This window comes from Athene noctua, chromosome 28, assembly GCF_965140245.1.
Source record: "Athene noctua chromosome 28, bAthNoc1.hap1.1, whole genome shotgun sequence".
NCBI lineage: Eukaryota > Metazoa > Chordata > Aves > Strigiformes > Strigidae > Athene > Athene noctua.
In genome coordinates this window covers 4,122,494-4,139,051 of record NC_134064.1, presented here as the reverse complement: position 1 = coordinate 4,139,051, position 16,558 = coordinate 4,122,494, and the positions used below count along the sequence as shown (strand labels likewise).

The following is a 16,558-nucleotide window of genomic DNA, read 5'->3' as shown; positions in this document are numbered from 1 at the left end:
GGGGTCTGGATGCACCTTGGGGGGCCCCTCCGCTGCCCCCCCCCCCCCCCCCCCCCGCTCGCCCCGGGGCTGCCCGGGATGCTGCACCGCCGGCCCGGCCCCGGCCCCGCCACCGGCCCGGCCCTACCCTGCGGGCTCCGCCGCCCCCGGCAGCGGCCCGGTACCGGCACCGCGCTCCGCTCCGCCATGGCCGCTGCGGGAGGGGGAAAGAGAGAGAGAAAAGAGGGGAAAGAGAGAAAAGGGAGAAAAAGAAAGAGAGGAAAGAGGTAAAATAAAGAAGGAAAGGGAATTAAAGGAAGAAAACAGAAAAAAAAAGATAAAAGAATGAAATAAGAAGGAAAATAAATAAGTGAAATAAATTAAAAAATAAACATCAGGAAAAGAAAGCGGGTGACGGCCTAGGGAAGGGGAGAGAAGGGAGCAGGGGCAAGAGGGAAGGAGCAGGGGAAAGGGGGAGCGAGGGGGAGAAAGATGGGAACGGGGGAGCGGGGCAAGGGGGGGGGGAATGGGGGGGGAGGAGCAGTGGGAAGGGAGAAAGGGGGGAGCGGGGGGAGGCAGCGAGGGGAAGAGAGGACGGGGAAGGGGCATGGGGGGGCACCAGGGGCTGGAGGCCGCCAGGAGGGAGGGAAGGAGGGAGGGAGGGGCAGCGGGGCAGGGGCGGGAGGCGGAGCGGGGAGGCGGCGCCGGGGCCGGGCCGGGGGGGGCCGCCCCCCGCACACGTGTGGGGCCGCCCCGCCGCCGCCCGGCCGGGCTATATAAGGGGGCGGCGTTGGCCGGAGCAGCGCTGCGCCGCCGCCCGCCACCCCCGAGTGCCCCGCCATGAGCTACACCATGGAGCCCCTGGGCAACCCCTCGTACCGCCGGGTGACCGAGACCCGGGCGACCTACAGCCGCGCCAGCGCCTCCCCGTCCAGCGGGTTCCGCTCCCAGTCCTGGTCGCGGGGCTCGGGCAGCACCGTGTCCTCCTCCTACAAACGCCCCAACCTGGGGGGGCCGCGGGCCGCCTACGGCTCCACGGTGCTGAGCTCGGCCGAGAGCCTGGACGTGAGCCAGTCCTCGCTGCTGAACGGCGCGGCGGAGCTGAAGCTGAGCCGCTCCAACGAGAAGGAGCAGCTGCAGGGGCTGAACGACCGCTTCGCCGGGTACATCGAGAAGGTGCACTACCTGGAGCAGCAGAACAAGGAGATCGAGGCGGAGCTGGCCGCGCTGCGGCAGAAACACGCCGGGCGGGCGCAGCTGAGCGATGCCTACGAGCAGGAGCTGCGGGAGTTGCGCGGGGCGCTGGAGCAGGTGAGCCACGAGAAGGCGCAGATCCAGCTGGACTCGGAGCACATCGAGGAGGACATCCAGCGCCTGCGGGAGCGCTTCGAGGATGAGGCGCGGCTGCGCGACGAGACGGAGGCCACCATCCGCGCCCTGCGCAAGGAGATGGAGGAGGCCTCGCTGATGCGGGCGGAGCTGGACAAGAAGGTGCAGTCGCTGCAGGACGAGGTGGCCTTCCTGCGGGGCAACCACGAGGAGGAGGTGGCCGAGCTGCTGGCGCAGCTCCAGGCGTCCCACGCCACGGTGGAGAGGAAGGACTACCTGAAGACCGACCTCACCACGGCGCTGAAGGAGATCCGCGCCCAGCTGGAGTGCCAGTCCGACCACAACATGCACCAGGCCGAGGAGTGGTTCAAGTGCCGCTACGCCAAGCTGACGGAGGCGGCCGAGCAGAACAAGGAGGCCATCCGCTCCGCCAAGGAGGAGATCGCCGAGTACCGCCGGCAGCTGCAGTCCAAGAGCATCGAGCTGGAGTCGGTGCGCGGCACCAAGGAGTCGCTGGAGCGGCAGCTCAGCGACATCGAGGAGCGCCACAACAACGACCTCAGCACCTACCAGGTAGCGGGGAGGCCCCCGCGGGGTGGGGGGGATGGCCGAGTACCACCCCCGGGGGAGCTGGAGGCGATGGATGCAGCGGGAGGGGGATGGCAACGAGGAGGGGGGGGGGTCTGGGTACCACCCCCGGGGGAGCCGGAGGTGATGGCTGCAGCGGGAGGGGGATGCCGGGGAGGACCCCCGGGGTGGGGGGAGTGGTGTCCGGGTACCACCCCCGGGGGAGCCGGAGGCGATGGCTGCAGCGGGAGGGAGATGGCGAGGGAGGCCCCCCCGGGGAGCTTGGGAGGGGTCGGGGGGGGTCCTGCTCTGATGCTGGCACCGTCTCACAGGGTGGCGGAAAGAGTTTCTGAAAGTCCCGACCGGGAACTTTTCCCGCGAAGCCTGTGTCTGTGTCACAGAGGTTTGCTTTGTCTCTTGCAGGACACGATTCATCAGCTGGAGAACGAGCTTAGAGGAACGAAGTGGGAAATGGCACGTCACTTGAGGGAATACCAGGACCTCCTCAATGTCAAGATGGCCTTGGATATCGAAATTGCTGCATACAGGTACAGTAGGATCACTGCGGATGCGTCTGGAATATTAATAGCGCTGCAGATGCTGCTGGCTTGGGGAGCTTTACCACAGATAGGAAACACCCGCATGCAGCCAACAAGTAAAATTAGAGCCTGACTAAAGTATTACAACCCTCTGAAAATCTACACAGACCGTGGAGTAAGCACCTAGAGGTCGTTAGGGACCAGCCCCGTGGGCACAGGGCAGCACGACTGGGTGCAGTGGCACCCGCTGCCGCATTCTGCCCTTGTTTACTAAAGCAAAAGATGTGGCAGAAGATGAGTTTATTTTTAATTCCTGTTGGCTTTGTATATGCCATGCAAGCGGTGCTTGTCACTTGAATTCCCTTTTATCGCTCGAGAGAGACAGCGCACTTGCTTGATCATGGTTTCAGGTGGGGAGTGCTCAGCTGCTTGTCACAAGCAATTTTGCTTTTCTTGCTCAACTTTCCTTTCAAGGCAGCCACTCTAATCTGGAGCAGGAACGCTGCTTGCTATTGCCATCACCTGGCAGGTTTTTTTTAGTCTCCTTTGCATCACTTCAGAACTCTTTATCAGAGAACTACTGATTTTTCTGGGTCACAGGCTTAGATGAAAAACATGAGTTTGAATATAAGAATAGCAAAACCAAAGAACCCATCTGCAGATCTGCTTCAATTCCTGAGGCTGTTCAGGCAAACACACAGGTAGCGTTTCCTGCCAAAGTCAGCTGAACAAAAGTCTCTTCGGTTTTCATAATTGTGCAAGGAAGGGGGGGTGCCTAGACTATTGACCCAGGACACAGGCTCTCGTTGGCTTTGAATGTCTCAGCCACAATACTTGATTTGGGTCTCTTGGCTGTGTCAGATTCTCACTTTGCCAAGGTCACAACGCATCCTATCAAGTTAATCATTTTGCCCTACTCTGTGCTGACTTAGGCCACAATGAAGTTTTTGGCGTTGAGGATGAATTTCCACCCATCAGCGGAAGGTGTTACACTTGCCACCTGCAAGCCAAGCTAAAAGCTCTTTGCTGAATATGAATTTTGCAAAAGAGCTGATTCAAGGAAAGCTGAACTGGGGCTGTAAGGGATGGATTATGCTGATCAGCTCCAGTATATTCCACATACAAACTGGTTTCATCTTGCTGACAGGGAGATAGATAGTCTAATAGCTGTCCCTTATGTTAGGTTTCTATGCTCTTTTTTTTTTTTCTCCTTCTGATTCCCTTAGGAAGCTACTGGAGGGTGAAGAGACAAGATTCAGTGCCTTCTCTGGAAGCATTACTGGACCCATATTCACGCACAGACAACCATCTGTCACAATAGCATCCACTAAAATTCAGAAAACAAAAATAGAACCACCGAAGCTGAAGGTCCAGCATAAGTTTGTAGAAGAAATCATTGAAGAGACGAAGGTAGAGGATGAAAAGTCTGAAATGGAAGATGCCCTAGCAGCTATTGCAGAAGAAATGGCAGCCAAAGCCCAGCAAGAAGAACAGGAGGAAGAAAAAGCAGAAGCAGCTGTAGAGGAAGAAATTGTTTCTGAGAAGGCGGCTGCAGAACAAGCAGCTGCACCTGAGGAAGAAGAGAAGGAGGAAGAGGAAGCAGAGGAGGAGGAAGCTGCAAAATCTGACGCAGCAGAAGAAGGAGGTTCTGAAAAAGAAGAAATAGAGGAAAAGGAAGAAGGGGAGGAGGCTGAGGAAGAGGTGGAAGAAGCTGAGGCCAAGGGCAAAGCTGAAGAAGTAGCAGCAAAGGTAGAGAAGGTCAAAACACCTCCCGCAAAGTCACCCCCTAAATCCCCCCCTAAATCCCCTGTCGCGGAGCCAGCCAAGGCCGTCCAGAAAGAACCAGCTGCAGAAGCAGGAAAAGAACAGAAGGTGGAGAAAGGTGGTGAGAAACCAGCCAAGGAGGAGGAGAAAGCGGCATCTCCGGAGAAGCCAGCGACACCAAAGGTAACCTCTCCAGACAAGGCTGTGACCCCAGAGAAAGCTGCAACCCCAGAGAAAGCTGTGACCCCGGAGAAGCCCCGCTCCCCGGAAAAGCCAGCAACCCCCGAAAAACCCCGCTCCCCAGAAAAGCCAGCGACTCCGGAGAAGCCCCGTTCTCCAGAGAAGCCAGCCTCCCCCGTCAAAGATGAAAAGGCTGTGGTGGAGGAGACCATCACTGTCACAAAGGTAACAAAAATTAGCGCAGAGATAGAGAAGGAGTCGAGGAAAGAAGACATTGCAGTGAATGGTGAGGTGGAGGATAAAAAGGAAGAGGAGGAATCCAAAGAGAAGGAGATTGAGGAGGAAGACAAGGGCGTTGTCACCAATGGCCTAGATGTGAGCCCAATTGATGATAAAGGTGAGAAAATTGTAGTAACCAAAAAAGCAGAGAAAATCATTAGTGAAGGTGGGGACAGTACAACCACATATATCACGAAGTCGGTGACAGTCACTCAGAAGGTAGAGGAACATGAAGAAAGCTTTGAGGAGAAATTAGTGTCCACCAAGAAAGTGGAGAAAGTTACTTCACATGCTGTAGTAAAAGAGATTAAAGAGACCGAATAAAATAAATCATAGCTAAATCTAAAAAAAAAAAAAATTTAAAGAGCTTGGGTCGGTGCAAAAGGTTAAGCCATATGACAGCTGCAAAATGCATGTGAGTGACGGCTTCAAAGCAGAATGGGTTCTCTCATGGAGGCTCCAGACACACAGTATTTTACTTTTTTGTGCAATATAGGGGAGGGGGGGGGAATGCATGCAGGCTCAAGATGTACTCCCTCCACAGAGCTTGGGGATCTAAAATAATACTAATAATAGTGCATGAGATGAAATGTGCAAAGGAGGCTTTTTGAATTTCCTGAGCTGTTGGAGGGACATATCTGAGGAACGACTTAAGATGTATTATGCAAAGAACCAACTGAGCCAAAACCAAACAGAAAACAGTAATAGAATATTCATGAGAACCAGAACTCTCCTAGCCTTAAAAAAAGCTACTTATAAATAATTATGTTTACCTCACTGGTGCAATTAGGGTGGACTTTTTGCTCATGGGAGAACCTAGTTGACATGCACAGTATGCAACCTTTTGTTGTTTGATGTAAAAGTCACAGCAGTTCTTGCTCAATAAAGGTCAATACTGAAAACATGACTTGTCTGATGTCTCTTTTTTCCAACTTGGATCCTTCCCTGAAGTTCCATACTCTGTCCTGAACAGGAGTACAAGTTGCATGGCTTGAAAAGTTGCTTGAGTTTTATCTTGGTGTCCTCATTTAGAAAATGAGTTTGAAGGGGATACGATGAACAAATTTCCTGTAATGTAACACAAATCCTTGAGCTGGTTTAAGCAAATACTTAAGATCCATGTCCCATTCTTTCTAGAGCAAAGAGGAATCTATTGAATTCCAGTGCCTGGAGGGGTTGCAGCTGCTTTCGCTAGCAAGGGGAGGGGCTCTCGGCCCTGTGCTGCTAACATCACTTACCTCAGCAACGCTCCTTGTACCAAGTGTAAAAGCATTAAACTCTTCTCTAAGGATGATTTTCCTCCCTGCATGCTCATCGCCGTGTGCAAGGAGAGCCTTAAAGATGTGTCAATTTCCAGATCATTCCTTGATTTTTTTCCCTGGGAAGATCGCCTGGCTGTGAACCATACCTGGTCACCATGTCTTCTAGGACACTAGTCTGTCACTTAAGTGTGCAAAGACCCATTAAGTAATTTCAACCAAGACACCATGTGTTCATCAAAATGGGGGAGCATTTGATTATTTTTTTTCCCCTCTGCCTTAATTATATGGGAACATCCTTATCAATTCTTTGCCTCAAATGATCAAGAGGTGCAATCTGCCTCTAAACACAAAATTCCAGAATCAAGAGCTAATGAACTCCTGGAAAAAGGAAACACTGCCAGAGATGATACTGATATAAAAAATATTCCTAACTCATTTTTAATGTATTTTTTTCATTTTTCAAAACAGGTGTAGAAATGAGACCCAGAGCCTGAACTGAGGCTGCGTAGGGCTCAGGTTATACCTGGTGTGACTGACAGATAAAACCAAACTAATGTATTTTAAAATTTCCAGTAGAAAGGCCTCCTAAACCTTGGCCTATCTCTTCTGCCACATCCAGGTTGGCTTCATTAAGAAGAAAGCCAATTAAAGGGCCCTCTAAAATCCCACCAAATGGGATTGGTGACAACAGAGACAAATGAAACAAAGGGGAAAAGAGGAGGCCCCCAACCCCAATTTGGAGAACTAATAGGTCTTATTATGGGATTAATACTTTATTTCTATCACATTTCAAAGGGAAAATGAAGAACACTGCTACTGCTTTACCTCCCATAACTAGCTAAGAAGTGCAAATCATTTTTAAGCCTGGGTTCAGTCCATGGACTGTCCTGAAATCTGTTGGCTAATTGTGGGTCTGATCAAAATCTATGATTTGCATATGCCTTCCAATTCTCTACCCTATCAATAATTGAGGATCAAGTAGTTTTTAATTGAAAGGGTTTCTGCATGTTCTTCACTGGAGAAATTGTAGAAAGTCCACAGCAGATAAGCCTTCCACATAAATCTGAATGTCTTTGTGTAGCAAAGTAATGAATGTTTCTCCTGCTGATATCAATAATGAAATCTGTGCTCAACAGCTTGCTGGTTGAGTGACGTTTAATTAAAGCAGAGGAGGCCAATTAAATGGCAGCTTCTCTGCAGCGAGCTTATTTGTGAAAGTTACGTGTGACTGACAAAAAACCAACTCTACCTTTGTGAATAAGAAGTTAAGTAGCCCAGTCACACTCACCTCACAGAATCACAAACCGGCTTGGAAAGGACCTTGAAGATCATCTCGTCCAACCTCTTGTCAGCATGTGTTTGCACCAAGTTACGCTTAAATATAGAAATGCCCAATGGTTTGTGGGCATTGAAGCTATTTTCTCTTGGGTCTAATCAAAATTATCAAGAGAACATCACTACTAAAACCCAAAAGTAAACCAGAGACCGGTGTTTAACATAAAATACTGTGTTTATGTGCTTCCAAGTAAGTTCTAGAATCTGCTAAAATGCCACAAACTGCAAAGCCAGTGGGCTACCACCCCTCAGCATAGGAAGTTGGGCATCTTCAGCCATGGAGATGAAGAAGGGTGACCTTGAACAGTGAATTAAAGTTCAATGTCAGTGGGAGGCTCAAGAACACGTCGTTACCATGGGCTCACACAGGTACAGGTGGGATCCCAAATGGGTTATTTCTCCTGTTACGCTTTCCTTTCAGTTCTGGTAGGATGCAGCTACAAGGACCTAGAGATGATTATTATTCGTGTTGTTTTGATTCTGCTGCACATTGGCAGTCCAACCAGGATTGCAGTTTCTTGTACAAAGAGGCTGCGTCAACACTTTGGCCCAGGATACCTCGATTTTCCTGAGTGGTTTTGGGAATACACTGCATGGCCTGCGTGAGAAGCAACCTCCTGGGCTACCCACTGGCACCATGTATTTCAAAATATCCTCATTTCCTCCCCCCTTTTCCACCCAAAACATATTGCAGCCTTTAGTTATTACCCACAACTGAATTGTTTGGGGTTTTTTTCTGCTCTAACACACAAAATAAATTTATGAGTTTAGTTTATTTCCCGCTGCAAATGTTTCCATCAAATCCTAAGAGAAATAAGCAACTGGTTAACACATTTCTAAATATTTATAAAACTGTAAGAACCGATTAACATTTAATGTTGCCAAGAGGTTTTGTCTACCGACATCTGCAATCACAGAATTTCAAAAGATAGCATAATTCCAGGGCAGAGATGCATAAATAGTATGTTATTTGCCTGTTCCACACCAATTATTTCTTCAGACTGTGCATAACCAGTGAAGGGATTAATTACTTTCAGACACAGAAGTTCATTAATCGGTACGAAAGACTCCGTGAAGGGAAAAAACAATAATTAAAGGAAGTTACTCTGAAGATTTATGCGTCTTATTTGAAGCGGGCTATCGAGACCCCTGTGACTTCTGGAGCTGGAGGGCCCTAAACCAGGATTTTTTTACTGTACCGGTTTGTGGAGATGCTATGATTCAGGGATTTGCAGCATCCCAGAACTAAATTTCAGGTGGAAACGAACTGGGAAGTGTGACAAAACACAAATAGGTTGCACCTGCCAGGGAGCTGAGTGGGGCCCTGGAATTTTCTCCAGGCATCTGGGTCTATGCTTTTCCCACCCACACGTGGGCTTTCTTCCTTCTCTGTCCAGGATTAAACTACCCTTAACTAATCGAGGAAGGCAGGCAGATGATGAATTGCCAATTACTTAGTTACTAGAAGGTAAATTCCTAGAACCTGGATATTGTATCTGTACAAATTTTCCTCTTGCTAAGCGGAAGGGGAGTGCGTGTGTATGCGTATCTCAAGAGAAGCAATCAGGACCTCCTTGTATTTGTCTTCCCTGTGATGACATCTCAGCCTGATCCAGACCCCGTCTGCCCAAACAGCAAGAGAAAATTCAGGGACAGACTCGTGGCTTTTATTCGAAGCTGCAACTTGGGTTAAAGTTTCTATCGTGTCTCCCTCTGCCTGCTTTTACTGCATTGCGTCAAAGCGAGCTCCTGGATTTCCAAAGGTAAAACAAGTGTTGCCAGTAGGACCCCACAACCCTGAGAGCATCTCGGCACGCAAACACACGCTTCCATCCTCCCTCCCACCAGTTTACCTTAGCAGCAAGGCAGGCCTGGGGGTGACAAACCAGGCTGGACGGTCACGGCCACTGGTCCCTCTCTGCAGCTCATTGCCACGGCTCTGACTCACACGTTTCCTGCAGTCGAGAAATCTCTCCTCTAGCTGCAATACATTAAAAATAACATAAGGAGCAGGGATCGGACAGAGATACACTGCAAGGAGAAACACGTTTGCTGTCTGTCTCTTAACGTGCTGGTATGAGAGCATCCCCAGCAGCCTGGTTTCAACGCTTTGGAGAGCTGCGAGCTGTAACGCTGCCCAGAAGCGAAAGGGATACGAAGGACTGGATGAAGGAGTTTATCTGCAAAAGCAGACGTGAAAGAGGAAGCAAAATCAGGTATTGAAAAGGTCAAAGGAGCTCAGAGTGCTTGGAGGAAGGCAGGATGGGGCACTGGTTTTAATGCATGCCAATCTCTTTAACAGTGGTCCGGCTTTAACGGCTGAGATGAGCTCTGATCTGGTGTGTAACATGTTTTTTGCTCTGTAGGAGCAAAACCTCTCTCCCACCTGAAGTGCCACGCTAAGCATTTTCTGATAAGCACTTAAGTGAGCTTCCAAGCACCATCTCTTAGACTCAACATTCTCCTGTTTGGACTGAGGGTATCATGTACCAAAAGGAGAAGGTCTCCTGCAAAGCCCATCAATAACTTTTAAAAGCATTGAGCAAAGAGCATGGTCAAGTCTCCAGCCCCTCATCGCTGCTTTCCTGGTGATAGAAAGTAAAATCTGCTTTGAGAGACTGCATACACACACACACAAAAAAAAATCTCCGTTAAAAGCAGCAGGGAAATGTGAAAAGAAAGTCTTAAAAGAGATGTTGCTGAAGAAGGGGAAAACTAATTTGTCTTCTGATGCTCAAAAGCATCAAAAACTCCAGGAGGGTGGGGGGGGGGATTAAGCATTTAGAAATTATACTATAATTTCCTGAAAAGGAGTTACTGGAATTATTACATATGCATACAAGCTCTGTTTCCTGAATTATTTTATAAAAGTTCTTTTTCCTACCATTTTTCTTGGGACTATGGAATGAAATATTTAAGTACTTACCTCATCCATCATCATCTTCTTTGTAACTTTTGGCACCGAAAAGGGAGATGCTTTCAGAACACCCCTAAAGACACTTTTTCTCTCTGAATGTAGCCGTCAAGGAAAACCAACAGAAATCAACCGATACCATGAAGTCAGCATACGAAATTAAGTAACCCCAAAATACTACGCAAAAATCCACCCAGCTAAACGGTACTGTGAAGTTTTAGTGCAGCCATGTAACGCCCCTTTTAAACTAAAGCCACGGAAACCTGTTATTTAAAAGTTTTGATTTGCAACAATAGTCTAGTACCTGCCCTTAGCACAAGGTTTAATTCTATGCATCAGCTTCAGCTGATTAGGCTCAGAGCACAGGCCATTGACGTTGCCAGGCTTTGCCACCCTTTGAGCTGTTCCCAGTTTGTGACTGACCACAGGTTACACCTGTCTTCAGCTCAGTCAAAACTTTGAAAGGTTCTGACAAACATTCAGAAGAAAATGTGCTTCTTCACTCCATAGTGGACTGACTTAAGGCAGAACCCTGGAAAAACAGCTCACTTAGCAGAAAGAACACCCCCAACATCATCCTTCCCTCTAACACCTCACCACAGCTTGCCTTTTTTTCTTTTAAATAATTCCTCCAAACCTCAGCTACATCCAGTCATTCTTCCCTTTCAGCACTGATCTGTGAGACATCGCACAACTTCCTACCAGTATCCAACAGCCATGTTTGCTTTTGCTTCTGTACCGGTTTGTGAAAATTTCTTTTTTCCAAGAGGCAAAAAGGGAGTTTGTCCTTGTGTGTATCCAACAGCCCAAGAGACCCATCACAAAGCAAACAGCACAGAGTATTTTTACCGTTGTCGTTTTCCCATGTGAAATTTTACAGCCCCATCGAGAAATTCTGTCCAATTATTAGTCCCCAAAGCATATCAGCTAGAAACAGAAACCAGTATCCCTCTATCCTGTTACACAGGCTTGAAAGATGAGCGGGATACACCACTTTATCAACCTTTTAGGTGACACACGACACATACAAGGAATCTGTGTAAGCATTTCTTTATTGACTAGCTTTATTGCACATACTTATTGAAGCCTCCATTATTTTACCCACCCAAGGTTTCCATAATTATTTTAAATACAAGTTAAAGATAACTTTCATTCCCATGACTCTTTTTTTCCCCCCCCAGTTTTAAATTTTAAGGTTCTGGATCACCCAAGAAAGACATAACCCCTGAATTCATACGTGTAGACCATGCGGCATTCAGGGAGCAAGCCAGTGGGTGCTCTGCAAGCATACTGATACTCTGCACAGAGAGAAACATCATTAATCATTAACTTTAAACCTCAGTGGTCACTGAATTAAATATGTGAGACTGCAATTTTAGCTCAGTCAATCATCGTTTATTCTGTTGACCTGATGAGAAAGCTAGACTGCCTAAAAATTAAGCCTTCTTCTTCACTTCGCTCTCTTCCTTTCCTGCTGCTTCTTTCTCTTCCTTCTCCTCCTCACCAGTTTCCTCAGCTGTTTCCTGAGCCTCCTCCCCTTCTTCAGCTGCTGTTTCTTCCCCTTCTCCTTCCTCTTCCTCACCCTCTTTGGCTTCTTCAGATTCTTCCTTAGCACCTTTGAAAAAGACAAAAAGAAGTATTTCACACCTATGTACTGTTTCTCACCCCAGTTTAACGGCACCCTTCAACCCCACCTGCTGGGATAACAGCCAGCTAAACGTGATGGGCTGGCAACTGATTTTGCATGAAAGAAGGGAGATTGATCTAGGACTTGCAAGGGAGAACAAGAGAACGACACAACCAACTTGTCCTAGATTTCAGGACTGGAACGCTTTATAGGTATTTTCAAAATCATGGCCTTGATAAATATTGCCTGTGGACTCAGTGCTTTAAGCCTTCTCCAAAGACTTGAGGTCAAAAAGGAATCTTGCCATTGTTCCCCGATTGGGTCTTTAGCCATCATTTCATTGTAATTAATCTTTACACTAATGAACTCCCTGAATAGTTCAGTGGTAACCAATGCACTTCAGGTAGGTTTAGCTCTGAAGGATTTAACCTATGCAACTCAAGTTGGGAAAAGCCACTCTGGGTAACATTCCTTTTATATTTTCTTTAAAATGTGAGTTTGGGAAATAAATTATGGGGCAGCAGGGAAGTGGCATATACTTTGAACAACAAAACTACCTAGATGTCAGGCAATAGATACTGCTGTCCACTGAAGGGGATGATCAGCTGATGTTCTCATTACCATGGGCTACTCTCTGGGAATTAGTATTTAGCTCAGGATGTCTTTGTTCCTCTTTTTGAGGATGTCTGTACTTAAGTACTGCTTGCTGCCATATGAATGTAACATCACATGCCTTTCAAGCGTTATCATTCTTGGTTTTGGGAACTTGAATGGAAAACCACCTAGTGATTTCCAAGGGAGTATCATCAGTCCTATAATCTGCCTGATATTGAACATTTACCCAACTTCCATTCAACATTCAGGCTTTCCTGCTTAAACGCTGTGTGCTGAATCCCCCAATCCTTTGCCCCTGTGAGCAGACAATGGGAGCAGTCTAATCATTAGACTTCATCAGGCTTTCTGGGTTTTACCCCATATGAGCAGGGTGAAGCATGGAAGAGAGGGATTTGAAAGTAACTGTAAGTACCTTCCTCCTCTTCTTCAGCCTCTTCACCTCCTGCTTCTTCCTCACCTTCCTCTTTCTCCTCCTCCTCACCTTCTTCTGCAGGGGCTGCCTTGGCTTCTGCCACTTTAGCAGCCTCAATTGTTTCCTCTATCTCAATCTGCTCTTCCTGGACGTGACTGGAGTAGTACGTGGGGAAGGAACGGGTTGTCATCAAGTAGGAGCTGGACTGGAGACCACTGTATGCAGATCTCCCGAAAGTCGGGGCAGTCTGGGTGTAGCCACTGGTGATGCTTCCAACACTAGTGAAACTGAGTCGGGTCTCTTCACCTTCCAGCAGTTTCCTAGCAAAAAAAAAACAAGCACAAATGGTTATGCTGCAGCAGTGTTCAGCAGATCCAGCCACAGACCAAGCTATTACAATGCTTTGAGCAGCACAAGCCCTAGAGACTGCATACTTAAAAGTGCAAAACCTAGCCCATAATTAATAACCATGTGGCAATGTTACCCTGTCTTCTTGCAATAATTTAGAAGCTTGATGTGTGCATTACTGGTGAATTAATACTTTTCCTTGTTAGAAGAAATAACGGGCAAAAACCCCTCTTGGATTAGTTTCCTATAGCAGGTGAAGTTAGAGCTGTATTTCGGTAGAGAACAGTGCAGATGTAACAATCTGATGTTCAGTTTAGTTATTAGACAAGATTTAGAGCCGCTTTCTCAATATTCCCCCTTGTGGCATTCAGAAAAACTGTTTCAGCACTCGCAATTTCTAAGAGTATCTGGGACAAAACATTAAACAGCTACCTAGCAGCAATTCTTCTGTAAAATATTTGCTTTGCAGGACACTGCTTCTGTGAGTTAAAAACAAAGCCTGTCCTTTAAGGCGTGCAAGGGATTTCCGATTTTGAGAGCAGACCCATTGGTATTAGGAAGCTCCACTGATAAAAATCTCTTCACTGTAAGTACACAACAGGTATTTTTATCTGTAAAGACGGAGGACTGAGATCATATGTGGCCGAGCTGAGGGTTCCATATGCATACATGTACATGCTATTATACTCACTGAAGTTTGTTGCACTGAAGATTTTGCTTCAAGCAAATATTTTACCTTGGAAGCACTGCTTCCAACAGCAAGACAATGGAGAAGACCTGAACTCTGACAGCTATCTACGAAAATTTCTGCTGAAGGAATGATAAATGTTTTCTCTTCAAGAACGGGAACCTGATCCAAGTTCTGACTTACTAAAACATTCCCCCCATCATACCTATATGCTGCAATTTCGATGTCCAGGGCCATTTTCACATTGAGCAGATCTTGATATTCCTTCAAGTACCGAGCCATTTCACTCTTCGTGGTTCTCAGCTCGTTCTCTAATTTGTTGATTGTATCCTGTTGGAAGCAACAATACAACGTAAAATTCTTAATTCTCCCATGTCTAGCAATAATACCTCGCATGGCATTTCTCCAGTCCCGTTACCTTAACCTTGCTCTAGCTGACAGAGAAAACGAACAGCTCCAACTCCCCTCTAAGCCAAAAAAGGGGCCATTCAGCAGAGCTCACCTTCCTCGACACCGTTTTCCCCCCCCCGTATCTACACCTTATCATTCCATCCCTACTCAATGCCAAGAGCGCGATTTGCTGCTATCCAAGGACTCAAGCGTGCACGAACCTCGGTTTGCTTTTAACCTCCGTGTGCTTTTGCTAGTTTTAGCTGACGGGTATCTTCCTTCTGAGGCTGTGGTTAAGGCTGAGCGGGTGTAGGGACAGGATGGAGCACACAGCACACCCTGCGGCGTCCTGCACGACCACCCCGCGCTACCCCGCGGTCCAGCCACATACCCCGGCCGCAGGGTTTGCGGATGAGCTCGTTGCCACCCCCCAACCCCTCCAGGCCACCCCCCCGGCCCCCCGCACCTGCAGGGCGGAGATGTCTGCGCTCTGCTTCTCTTCCAGCTCCTGCAGCTGCTTCTCCAGCGCCTCGTTCATGCCGCGGGTGGCCTCGATCTCCAGCGTCTTGGCCTTGAGGAGCCGGCGGCTCTCGGACACCTCGTCCTTGGCGGCGCGGACGGCGTCGGTGTTCTTGGCCGCGCTCTCGCTGAGGACGGTGAAGCGGCTGCGGAACCACTCCTCGGCGTTCTGCATGTTGCGAGCCGCCAGCTTCTCGTACTGGGCGCGGATGTCGCGCAGGGCGGCGGAGAGGTCGGGCTTGGCCGACACGTCCATCTCCACCGAGAGGTGCGCGTACTGGATCTGCGCCTGCAGCTCCGCCAGCTCCTCCTCATGCACCTTCTTGAGGAAGGCCAGCTCGTCCAGCAAGCTGTCCACCCGCTTCTCCAGCTCCGCCCGCGCCAGCGCCGCCTCGTCCGCGCCCTTGCGCACCTCCAGCAGCCGCGCCTCCGCGTCCTCCCGGCTCAGCACCTCCTCCTCGTAGCGCGCCTGCAGCCCGCGCAGCGTCTCCTCCAGGCTCTCCCGCTCGCCCTGCAGCGCCTGCTTCTCGCTCGCCGCCTCCTCGGCGGCCAGGCGCAGCTCGCGGATCTCCTGCTCGTAGAGGGCGCGGAAGCGGGAGGGCTCCGCGTGTTTCTGCCGCAGCACCAGCAGCTCGGCCTCCAGCACCTTGTTCTGCTGCTCCAGCTCGTGCACCCGCTCGATGAAGCAGGCGAAGCGGTCGTTGAGGTCCTGCAGCTGCGCCCGCTCCTGGCTGCGGATCGACTTGAGGTCGTTGCTGATGGCCGCCACCTGGCTGAGGTCGAGGCTGTCCACGGAGTGCAGGAGGGAGCCCGAGGCGCTGGAGGCGGCGTAGCTGCGCCGCACCGACACGGAGGAGACGGGCGCCGAGAGGCTGGAGTACGCCGAGCGCGCCGAGCTGTAGCCGCCGCCGCCGCTGCGCATCGCCGAGACGTGGAGCCGCGGGCTCTCGGCGTAGCGCCGCTTGTAGGCGGGGAAGAACGGGTCGTAGCCGTACGAGCTCATGGCTGCGGGCGGGACGGCGGCGGCTCTGCGGAACGGAGCTGCCCGACCGCCCCTATTTATCGGCGGGAAGGGAGGGAGGGAAGGCGGGAGCGGCCGCCGGGAGGGGCCGGGGCGGAGCGCTGCCGCGCTGAGGGACGGCCCGCTCCGCGCCTCGCGTAACGCCGCTCCGCGCCTCGCCGCGGGCGCGGGGGGGCTGCGGCGGGGCCGCTTGGTGCTCTCCGGGGATTTACCCGGGCTCGGGCCCGCCTGGGGCCTCTCTCGGGTTCCTCCGGGACCGCCTCGCCCCTCAGGCCCAGCGCTGTGTCCCCCCCCCAGGCCCAGCGCTGTGTCCCCCCCCCCAGGCCCAGCGCTGTGTCCCCCCCCCAGGCCCAGCGCTGTGTCCCCCCCTCAGGCCCAGCGCTGTGTCCCCCCCTCAGGCCCAGCGCTGTGTCCCCCCCCTCAGGCCCAGCGCTGTGTCCCCCCCCCCCAGGCCCAGCGCTGTGTCCCCCCCCTCAGGCCCAGCGCTGTGTCCCCCCCCCAGGCCCAGCGCTGTGTCCCCCCCTCAGGCCCAGCGCTGTGTCCCCCCCCTCAGGCCCAGCGCTGTGTCCCCCCCCCCCAGGCCCAGCGCTGTGTCCCCCCCCTCAGGCCCAGCGCTGTGTCCCCCCCACCCAGGCCCAGCGCTGTGTCCCCCCCCTCAGGCCCAGCGCTGTGTCCCCCCCTCAGGCCCAGCGCTGTCCCCCCCCAGGCCCAGCGCTGTGTCCCCCCCTCAGGCCCAGCGCTGCCCCCCTCAGCCTTCGGCCTCCCCTTCCCACAGGCTGCCCTGGCAGGA

The 16,558-nt window shown here is 50.7% G+C and overlaps 2 protein-coding genes across 3 annotated transcripts; one reads left to right on the top strand and one right to left on the bottom strand.

The window, feature by feature from the left end:
- The first annotated feature begins 789 nt into the window (after positions 1 to 789).
- On the top strand, positions 790 to 5,001 carry NEFM (neurofilament medium chain). The gene is made up of 3 exons (XM_074928564.1): positions 790 to 1,881; positions 2,299 to 2,423; positions 3,641 to 5,001. The coding sequence occupies exons 1-3, from the start codon at positions 820 to 822 to the stop codon at positions 4,959 to 4,961; spliced, it is 2,508 nt and encodes an 835-aa protein (XP_074784665.1). The 5' UTR covers positions 790 to 819; the 3' UTR covers positions 4,962 to 5,001.
- A 6,188-nt stretch (positions 5,002 to 11,189) lies between these two features.
- Positions 11,190 to 15,776, bottom strand: NEFL (neurofilament light chain). Of its 2 annotated transcripts, none has more exons than XM_074928695.1 (4): positions 14,695 to 15,776; positions 14,044 to 14,168; positions 12,803 to 13,122; positions 11,190 to 11,763 (listed from the first exon to the last, which is right to left on the bottom strand). In XM_074928695.1, exons 1-4 carry the CDS (start codon positions 15,748 to 15,750, stop codon positions 11,585 to 11,587), a joined length of 1,680 nt encoding a protein of 559 aa, XP_074784796.1. In that variant the 5' UTR covers positions 15,751 to 15,776; the 3' UTR covers positions 11,190 to 11,584. The 2 variants fall into 2 exon arrangements, with proteins under 2 accessions (XP_074784796.1, XP_074784797.1); XM_074928696.1 differs by having other exon boundaries at positions 12,872 to 13,122.
- Between the last annotated feature and the right edge of the window lie 782 nt (positions 15,777 to 16,558).

What these genes read in the sequence shown, in the direction of transcription:
- NEFM (XM_074928564.1), top strand. Translation starts at nt 820, where the DNA reads ATGAGCTACACCATGGAGCCCCTGGGCAACCCCTCGTACCGCCGGGTG. An exon ending in ACGACCTCAGCACCTACCAG is followed by an intron (nt 1,882 to 2,298) that starts GTAGCGGGGAGG and finishes TGTCTCTTGCAG; the next exon opens with GACACGATTCATCAGCTGGA. An exon ending in ATCGAAATTGCTGCATACAG is followed by an intron (nt 2,424 to 3,640) that starts GTACAGTAGGAT and finishes TGATTCCCTTAG; the next exon opens with GAAGCTACTGGAGGGTGAAG.
- NEFL (XM_074928695.1), bottom strand. Translation starts at nt 15,750, where the DNA reads ATGAGCTCGTACGGCTACGACCCGTTCTTCCCCGCCTACAAGCGGCGC. An exon ending in CAGACATCTCCGCCCTGCAG is followed by an intron (nt 14,169 to 14,694) that starts GTGCGGGGGGCC and finishes TGCTTCCAACAG; the next exon opens with GATACAATCAACAAATTAGA. An exon ending in ATCGAAATTGCAGCATATAG is followed by an intron (nt 13,123 to 14,043) that starts GTATGATGGGGG and finishes TTTTTTTGCTAG; the next exon opens with GAAACTGCTGGAAGGTGAAG.